The sequence below is a fragment of the Penaeus vannamei genome, chromosome 26, assembly GCF_042767895.1.
Source record: "Penaeus vannamei isolate JL-2024 chromosome 26, ASM4276789v1, whole genome shotgun sequence".
Lineage (NCBI taxonomy): Eukaryota > Metazoa > Arthropoda > Malacostraca > Decapoda > Penaeidae > Penaeus > Penaeus vannamei.
In genome coordinates this window covers 22030647-22040646 of record NC_091574.1, presented here as the reverse complement: position 1 = coordinate 22040646, position 10000 = coordinate 22030647, and the positions used below count along the sequence as shown (strand labels likewise).

General features: G+C 38.8%; 1 protein-coding gene across 12 annotated transcripts in view; it reads left to right on the top strand.

Moving 5' to 3' along the window:
- LOC113823309 (histone acetyltransferase KAT6A) overlaps nt 1-10000 on the top strand; it is a 101582-nt gene that overhangs the window by 80837 nt on the left and 10745 nt on the right. For 4 of the 12 annotated variants that reach the window (XM_070140163.1, XM_070140168.1, XM_070140169.1 and 1 more), the window contains 10 exons: nt 1-600; nt 2162-2310; nt 2586-2719; nt 3284-3425; nt 3708-3963; nt 5829-6066; nt 6361-6511; nt 6720-7079; nt 7511-7826; nt 8289-9153. The exon at nt 1-600 is cut by the window's left edge and continues 419 nt beyond it. In XM_070140163.1, coding sequence (XP_069996264.1) covers nt 1-600; nt 2162-2310; nt 2586-2719; nt 3284-3425; nt 3708-3963; nt 5829-6066; nt 6361-6511; nt 6720-7079; nt 7511-7826; nt 8289-9153 — 3211 coding nt within the window. The remainder of the gene's footprint in view (nt 601-2161; nt 2311-2585; nt 2720-3283; nt 3426-3707; nt 3964-5828; nt 6067-6360; nt 6512-6719; nt 7080-7510; nt 7827-8288; nt 9154-10000) is intronic. The other 8 variants (XM_027375943.2, XM_070140171.1, XM_027375931.2 and 5 more) reach the window with 6 other exon arrangements.

Here is a 10000-nt window from a genome sequence, read left to right as displayed (position 1 = left end):
AGCACAGCAAGGGAACTATGGGCATTAAACTTCATGGCAGGAAATCTGATTCTCTGAGTGAAGGTGAGGTGGACTCGGGAAGTGGCACACCTCATGAGGAGCGAAGTTCCTCGTCAACTAACTCTTCAAGCGCAATGCTTGCCTCTGGACACTTGAAAGGCCTTTTTGATGGCCTGAGCCACCTCTATACACCGTATGACTCTCGGAAGAGACCAATGCAGGAAAGACCAAAGTATAAAGGACCAAAGAGGATATTAAAGTTATCCAGAGAGGGGGAGACCCAGCTCTGTGAGGCCAGTGGGGAGAGTGGAGGCAGAGTTGGTGAAGGTGTTGAGGGGATCTATGGTGGTGAGTGTAGTGGTGCGGGAAGTGGGATGGGACGAAGTGGGGGGGCATGGTCAGCGTGGGCGTCCCACAGGTGGCCTGGCACCAGTGTGGGGGCAAGCTCGGGTGGCACCAGTGCCATCCCGTCAACTCTGGTAGCAGCCAATCCTCTGGCGGCCAGCGTGGGTGGTGGTGGCAGCCAGACTCAGGCAGCGGATGGACGCAAATGGCGCAAGATGAAGCCCGAGGGCTGCAGCAGCCACACTGGGGGTGAGGGTAAGGCACTCTGTGGACCGTGATGCTGTGCTGCCACCTTCCCGCATCACACTCTCACCCTCGTAATGCTTGTGCTTCTTTACTGCTGCTTCTGCTACTGCTGCTAACTCCATTGCTCTTGCATGGCTAGCCTTCATATAAACCTATTAACTACCTAACTTCACTGTTATATGATTCTTATTTTATTTTTCTTCACACCTCTCATGCACTTGACGAAATGCATGTTGAGGAGGAACTATGTAATCCAGAGGGATTGATACTTTCATGAAATGTCCAAATCATCAATGATTTTTATAATCAGATAAATTGTAAAGATAAGATTTTGATTATGAAGAATATAATGATAGTTCATTTAGAGAATTTGACAGTCTTCAACCTCATGGTTGACTTCTCACTCTTACTCAGAACCAAAGTATTCTCAGCATAGAGGACACAGGAAGATAGTTAATCAGGACAATATCAAGTATTGCACTGTTGAGTAGAGAAAATGTCCAGCACTGCAACTGAAGGGCTCAACCCCAGCTGTTGCTTATCGCTTTAGTGCATGCAGAAGACAATGCACTTGTGCATGAGTGATATAAATGTTTTTATAAACTGATGTATGGTGACAGGCACTGCATGCCAGAGATTAATCAGTGAAATATCAAGAAGTAGGAGATCTATAAGGACCTGCTTCTTTATTTTGTTTTTCTCCCTTTTTTATACCAAGTTTTGATTTATTTTTATGCTTTGATTTTCCTCTCCTGGATGTAGTGTTTTGTTATTGGCAGTTATCTTCAACGGTTACCACGAGAGTTGCCCTGGCTTTCCTTAGCTTACCATTTGGCCAATTTACAGGGTTATGTGGTGGGAACTAGTCTCTCAAAATGTACGAACAAGTGGGGGATGGCAAACTGTGGAAGCTCTCGGGGCCTCTCGATCTGGGAACCCAGACATATCTGACACCACCAGAATTATAAAAAGTAATAACAATATTAAGCAAAAAGCAACAGCAAGTAATAAGGTCTCATAACCCTCAAAATTTGGATCCAGGTTTGCGATCCACCTGTATATAACCGGGTAGCTTTTCTCACCCTGAATTTCTACAACATAGTGGGGCTAGAGGCGGTGTGTGCTTTCCTTAGTTAATGGGGCCGGGCTGTGCTGGGTTCTGGGAGTCAGGCCTCATGATTATGGTTGCTAAATGTTGAAGGACATGAATAATATATGGTTAATCATTTACTGTTTGTGTGTATTTTAATTATTGTATATTTTAACTTTCTTTGAGATATTACTATACTAATGCCTTAAACCATTCTTCCTTCTAATAATATTTACTTTGAAATAAAAGAATTAACATTTTGAATCCTTTAGTTCATGCAAAGTAATGTTCTTAAGGAAAACAAATCACAGTAAGAAAAATCAGAATAGCTTGAAATTAGTTTATTTTTTAAAATAATTTTTTGTGTGTGAATGAATAAATGATTCTTATTAACTCAGAATTTTTTAAAGTTAATAATTTCCCAGATACTTTTTTTTAATGCATTGAGGCTCAGTGTGTGTATAAGTATGACCTTGGTAGATCCGGGAGTGAATGCTGAAGTGTTGCTCTCCCCGCCCACAGTGGAGAGTAAAGTCAGTATGGAGCCCCTCCATCGACCACCTTTACCCCCAGGAGTCACTGAGAGAGATTTGGAAATGTTTAAGAAGGCTCAGGAACAGGCAGTGCAGGTGAGTTTGAACTCTAAAGAGAAAGTATGGGATGTTATAATGCATTAAGTAATTTTCTATATGAAGTATTTTAGAATGTTGGATGACTTTGCTTTGTTTAAGATGTCAATAATGATTCTGAAAAAGAAAGTTCTAGTCATATATGAAGACATCATCTTGACAGATAAAGCTATAAACTTTTTTTCTTTTTTTTTCTGGGAATAACTATGGGCTTTGTTTATAAATAACTACTCTATGTTTTAAGAAGCTCATCAGTGGACTTGTCTCTTTACCAGGAAATGGATAAAAATAGAACAACGGTTCAAGAGCGGGACCCCTTCAATATGTCACGGTGTCCAGCCAGCATAGATTTTGGCCAGTATGATATTCAGACATGGTATTCCGCTCCATACCCCCAGGAATATGCACGGTACGTAAATCCTTTTTGTCTCTTGTTTTCCTTCAGGTTTCTTTATTTTATTTTGTTTTATTTTCCTTTCCTTTCCTTTCCTTTCCTTTCCTTTCCTTTCCTTTCCTTTCCTTTCCTTTCCTTTCCTTTCCTTTCCTTTCCTTTCCTTTCCTTTCCTTTCCTTTTTTTATTAACGCTGGGTACTTATACTGTCTGCCGTATTATTATTTTGTCATTTGACCAGCCATCTATGTCAAGCAAAATAGATAAACCAAAGTCATTCGTACTCATGCTACCCCAGGATCAAGAGCCTTTACCAGGCGTCCATCATTTTCTTTTAGAAATCACTTTAATAATCAGTCTCTTCTGTACGTTTTATTTTGTTGTGTCTGTCTGTGAGTCCTTTTTTTCCCCTCCAATTTTCTTGATTCCAGCCATTGCATTAGTTTTAGGAATCATTAGAGTAATAACAGTAAGAGTGCCTTAATGTTTATTGATTATTATAAGTTACACTTTTAAAGTAGTTTTAAGATGATACATCTAAGGTTTATACACATTATTAATTTTTTCAATACCTCCTGACAGGTTAACCAAACTGTTCCTTTGTGAATTCTGTCTTAAGTACATGAAAAGTGTCTCTATGTTGGGCCGGCACTTGGAAAAGTGTCTTTGGCGCACTCCACCTGGTACTGAAATCTACCGGAAAGATAATCTTTCTGTCTTTGAGGTATGTTCCTCCTTCTTGCTTGTTTTGTTATTAGAGTTTCAGTGGTCAGTGGAAATAAAGTAAAGGATTGTATTGTTTTATTGGTTGATAGTGGTGTACTTGTAACATTTTCAGATCCTAGCAGATTCATTTTTGTTAGAATTGTCTTCTAAGTACTGCTGCAAAAACTGAATCTGTGTTGCAGAATATAGATGTATCATATTTGTGTGTATATTTTGAATACTATACTAAGAAAGTATTAGACAAAAAAATGCATGTCTAACAGTGCCATTGTTATTTCAGGTGGATGGTAATGTGAGCAAAATATATTGTCAGAATCTGTGCCTATTAGCTAAATTGTTCCTGGATCATAAGACTCTATACTATGATGTAGAACCCTTTCTCTTCTACGTTTTAACTCGCAATGATGAGAAGGGTTGCCATCTTGTTGGATACTTCAGTAAGGAGAAGCTCTCAGCATTAAAATATAATGTGTCATGTATCATGACTATGCCACAGTACCAGCGGCAAGGCTACGGGCGTTTCCTTATTGATTTTAGTAAGTATATGATTGATACTGTATGGGTAGATCTGTTTGATTGTGCTTTGCAACTGTTTTTTAGTAATACGGTTAAGTCTTACGTTTATGTTAATGATAGTCATGATGTTATGTGATGCTGAAGTAAAATTATAAAACTGCTGAAATTTTCATAAGCATCCATAACTGTACTTTTGATGGTGATGTAATGTTAAATTGATGAAAAGAAATCATGATGTATGATATTCTGGAAGCTGAAGACAGAAACAATTTTCATTTTCCATTTAGTAACAGTGAAATATTAACCCATTGGACCCTAATGACGTCATGGGAAAACTTGAGTCGAGGGGCAGGTGACGTGTACATTCTGTCATCAGACAAATTGGCTGTGGCATTAGTGATGGGAATTGGCCATTATGAGCAAAGGCCAGGGTAACGGAAAAGACTCTCCATTAGTGCACAAACCTCTTGGAGTGTGATTTGATTCATTTGGTGCTTAGAAGGGGGCTTTAGCATATTCCCATTGATAAACGAAAGTGGAGTGTAATGTGCGTAAGCTGGACTGGAAGAGTGCCGGCTCCAGGGAGGACTCCATTTCCATGCTGCGCACTATATTCCTAGCTAGAGATATGACTCAAATAACCAAATGTTCTTTATTTTTTTCCTTGCACTGAGTTGTTTACTACATAGAGAGATGATATGGAGTCTGTGCAAGGAAAATAAGCTATTACCATCTGGATAAAGCAAGTTAAAAGACAAATATGGACATTGAAAAATGGCAATAAAGATAAAAAAAGTTTACATAAAATAACTTTGCAAAGGGCAGGCAACAGAGTCTTGTCACTGCTAGTGGGTGTTCATGGGCACCCAGCCTATGCGCCACATGCCTGGGATGTTGGTTACTTAGTAACCCGTTGCCCATGTTTTCGGCACACTGATTTCCGTGACACAACTGAATCCAACGGGTTAATGCATTATCCCTATGTCATTTTCTAGAAACAGAATTCAAGTAATAAATATTTTGCAAAATACATCACCAACAAATTTTTTACTAGAGTAGTGAATTTGAAAAAAACATGGATACATCTTTAGCAATAGGAGTACCAGGGATCTGTTGGGGAAGCACCAAGTATGAGTATTTCTTCTTATTAAATGTGTATTTGGCCTTTTCTCTCTTTCCCTGTGATTAGTATTTGGATGTGATTATTTACTTGCATTCTTATCAAGTTTGTTTGTGTTGGCAAATGTGATGGATAGAAAATTTGTTTGTTTCCTTAACAGTAGTAGAGATAAGTTACAACAATTTTTGTCATATCTCTTAAAGGTTTTGTTACTGATTGCTCATTATACACCTGTTTTGATATTTATAGATTTTCATTAGATTTATGGTTCTTTCTATGATAATGGAGAAGATCAAAGTAACTAAATAAAAAAATGATATGTGCGGTTGTTGAGGAACTATCATCAACTGCATTTCCCAAAGAAACTTATTTGTATGAGATTGAACCAAATGCACTGGAAGATATATAATTATTTGGTGTGTATTCTTGCCAGCTAGCATTTGGGCTTAGTTTGTTATGGGAAGAAGGGATGCACACCTGCAATATGGGGCTAAGAGCAAGAAATACACATCTGCAAATTATTATGTGACCTGCTACAAGGGTTATTGTGACATTCTTGTGTGCCATGATGCAGAGGTTGAGTACCACTGATCTAGATAAATGTAAAGTCTTTTAATTGCAAACTTGGAAGGTAGTGCAAAGCTGCCTTTCAAGAGAGGGAAGGATATATTGAAGGGTCTACCACATAAATATAATCATGATATCATAAGTTAGGGTATTGGGTATCTTCTTCATTCCATAGCCATTAATTAACAACATTTTCAGGCTACTTGCTGTCGAAAAGAGAGGGCCAGCCAGGAACACCTGAGAAGCCCCTCTCCGACCTGGGAAGAGTTTCTTACACTGCCTATTGGAAGTCGGTTATCTTGGAGTACCTGTTTCACCTACGGGACAAAAGCTCCTTCTGTATCCAAGAAGTGGTCAAGGACAAAGCCATGTATCCTGCTGATGTTGTGTATACACTGAATATTCTTGGCTTCTTTAAGAGAAATGCATTAGGACAGTAAGTAAAACTGTTTTGGTTAAAGAAGGTGCTAGTACAATAAAGAGTTTTTCATCTTGCTTTTGATGTTTTGATGCATAATTATTGATAAATGTTAATACTCAAATGATAAAACAAGATTTGACTTTCTTCATATTGATTTGGTTTTTTAAAGGAGGAATTCACAATGAAGATAATGATAGGAAAAAGAAAGGAAACCCAATATAAAGGAGAAGACAGGTAATTTATAAGAGCAAGTATTTGTATTAAAAATATTAAGAAAAGTATCCCTAAGAATTCTCTCAAACATTTCAGAATGGTAGTTAGCATAGACTGGAATATGGTAGAGGAACACTACCAGAAGCAGCTGAACAACCCCCGGAGATTGCGGCTAGATCCAGAAGCACTCCGCTGGTCACCACTTGTACCTGGGCATAATGTATCCGTGCAACAAGACTCTGATGAGGTAGGGTGTCTCTTCATGGCATTTTTAGGTGTAGAGAGAGAGTGTGTGAGTGTCAGTATGTGTGTGCGTGCATGCACATGTGCAAATGAGGCAGGATTATACTGAAAAAATTGCAATTAGGAAATTTTTTTCAAGATTTTGTTTTGATCATGCTCTTATGAGAAGTATATTAGAAATGCTAGTAAAGCATATTACCCTCTCCTTTCAGGAGGAGGAAGAGAAAGAAGAGACAAAGGAGAAGAAAGAAAATGACAGTCTGGAGATCAGCAAAAACGATGAATCATGTAAGATGGATGACATCAAGGTGGAGGAATCGGAGAAGGAACCAGTGTTGGCAGATGAAAGCAGCAAACTACAAGAGGAGGAGGAAGAGCCAGAGCCGGAGCCGGAGCCAGAACCTGAGCCGGAGCCAGAGCCAGAGCCAGAGCCGGAGCCAGAGTCGGAGCCTGAGCCCAAGAAAGTGGAGGAGGAAGTATCCCAAGTGCCTCCTGTGCTGTTGTCACCTTCCCCCAAGAAGCGAGGAAGAGCTGCCAAGGTCCCCGACACAGCCGAGATTTCGGAGTCTGTGGTAAGGATGATCGTTTGCGCCAACTTTTGTTTGTCACTTTCAGAAAAGATTGCTTTCTGCATTTTTCAAATTTTGAATTTGCCTCTCAGTGTATGCTGTTTTTAGACGTATCTTCACAATGTCTTTCTAATATCCCAGGGGCATTAATTCATTATTTTACAGATCTTCACTTGTCACCATTTCATTTACTATGGTCAGAGTAACAATCTTTATTATTCTTGTTAAAGTCTTGTCAGAAGTGTTCATTACTTTATTATTGATGTGGTAAAAATTAATTATTGGTGTGGTAAAGAATTTATGTTCACTGATGGGGATAAATTGAATCATGAATCTTTTAATGACAATGCAAAAGAAATTGATGCTATACCTTTCTAACTCACAGTTAAGTTTGATAGAATGACTGCAAAATTCACATTTACTCATACTTTCAGGTGGAAGCCAAAGAGAGGGAGAAGGAGAATATTAACAGCAGTGTTGATGATATCAAACAGACTGAAAACATTTCCTCACAAAACAAAATTGATGACAAGATGTCATTAGCCTCAAAGGAGGATGCTTATGTTTTTAAGGAAGAGGATGAGAGCGATTTTGAACCTACCTTCCGAAGCCTCCACAGCGAAAGGAGGAAGTCACATACCCTCAAGGAAACTCAGTGTTCTCTGGAGAGGCGGAGAGGGAAACGAAGAGTGAGAGGCCACAACGAAGATGAGAGGCTGAGCTTAGAGGAGCCGCAGCCAACAGAAAAAGGTATGCCAATAGACTCTTGACAAGGAAATAAGTGTTAACAAAAAGAAACTCATATATAATCAAAAGTCTCTATATTGTATAAGATGAAACACTGTTTCAAAGGTAGTTTTGCCAAGTTGGGTTATACAAGAACTTGAAGATAGTGAAATGCTTGAACGTTTTTTTTAGGAGTCCAAAAGTAATTTATGATAATGTCCATACAGTGTATTTTTCCTTTTTGAAAACTGCTTCTACTGTCTTTGATTTTAATTTTAAAAAAATTAGTGTTTGATAGGAATGGATTGAAAATGAATTCATATACAATAAGGAAATGTAATTTTTCTAGTAGGCAAAAGCCTTTTTGGTGATTCAGCTTTCAGTGAATAGTATTTTTTCTGAATATACCAAAGAATATCTGAAAAAGATATATGGGTATTTAATTTGTCTTTGAAATATGTTTAATTGTTGACATTTCTTCTCCAGATTTTATCAAAGACCTAGTGAGCAACAAGAGAGGCAATCTAGATTCAATGTCTACACCAAGGAACTCAAGGAGAGTGGCATCCAGCTCACGAGTTAACTATGGGGAAGTAGACACTGAAGATTCAAGGGAAATTACAGAGGAAGACAATGATTCCTCAGTCATGATACCAAAGAGCCGGAGGGAAACCTCTAGTAGGACTAGAAAGAAACCTGAAGTTGGAGAGAGTGAAGAAGACGCCTCTGTTGTCAGGGAAACATCTAGAAATAAAAGAAAAGCGGAAGCACAAGAAACCGAGGAAACCATCACAAGCCACAGAGAGTCCTCGAGAACTCGGAGAAAGCAAGACACCTCCATAGGGGACATGGAAAAGGAATCTCATAATACATCAGCAGGGGAGTCAGAGCGTTCACAGAGACTCAGGAATAAGACCTTGAACTCCTCTGTCAACAGTAGTAGGGAAGGTCGGAGGAGGAAACACTCCGAGATTGAGGAGGAAGAGCAAGCACCAGTGGATACTGACAAGAATGAGGCTCAGAAAAATAAGAGCCAGCAGGAGGCAGAGGAGAGACTAACTCCAAAGCACAAACGAGCGAGAAGGAGTGATGAGAAAGACCGCACAATCAGTCAGAACCATGAAGTTGTTGAGAGACACACGAGAAGAAATAATGAAGTTGAGGAAACATCAAGAACCAGAAAGTCCAAACGCATTGAAGAGCAACCAGATCCGGTCAACCTCAGATCGAAAAAGTCAAGGCTGAGCAGAAACCTCTCCTCCTCAGACGCAGCAGCTGCTGGCTTGAGGAGGAGTCTGCGTGGAGTTGCCAATGGACCAGAAGAGGAAGAACATGAGAATGAGGAGGATGGGTGAGTAGATTAATTTTAAGCATGGTGACAGTGTGACACAAGTCCATCGTTCTATGTTTTCAGCAGAGAGAGCAACATGATGATACTTCCAATGATGCTCAGTCCATTTAAGCTTGCTTAAATAGGTGGTAAACTTTTTGGTTGAGATAATCTTGCTTTGGAATTCTGGTAGAGGCTGAAAGTGTACTAGATTTAAAGTTTTTACTAGAAGCAGAAGGTAAGTGCATCTGTCTCTTGAGCCAAATATGGCATAACAAGACTAAGAGATAAACAAGATGGAGTAATATCCTTTGGAGGGTAATATTGGATAAATGAAGTAAATAAGCATGGGAGGATCTTTGTGCCCTTTCATTTTCATGGTTGAACTTAGTCTTTCTGAAGCCATTTTCTTTCTTTTTTCTCTCCCTCCCTATTCTCATTTTCTTTATTTCTGTAATCACTATCTTTATATTGGAACATAACTACACATACTCACAAGGCAAAAATTTGTGAGAGACACAAGCCTATAATTCTCTTGTCAAAATTATTTATAAGAATATTGTTTGTGTTAACTTAATAGATTGAGACTAAAGAAAAACAAAAGAGGACTTTGCATTGCTGCCTTTAGTTCAAATAAATATGGGGCATGGTATTCACCTCTATGTCTTTGTGGCATGTGCCTCATTTTTGCATGGTAGTATTTTTTTGGCATTATCAACAACACATCATCTTCATAGCAGTGCCTGTTGTGTGGAGTCTTTACAATTTGCACAGTTGCATGCTTTTCTGTTGGTTTACTTTATGGATCTTTTTGGTTTTCCTTATGCATGAATTTTAGTACATTGTAAAATTGTTAATTTACAGTTAA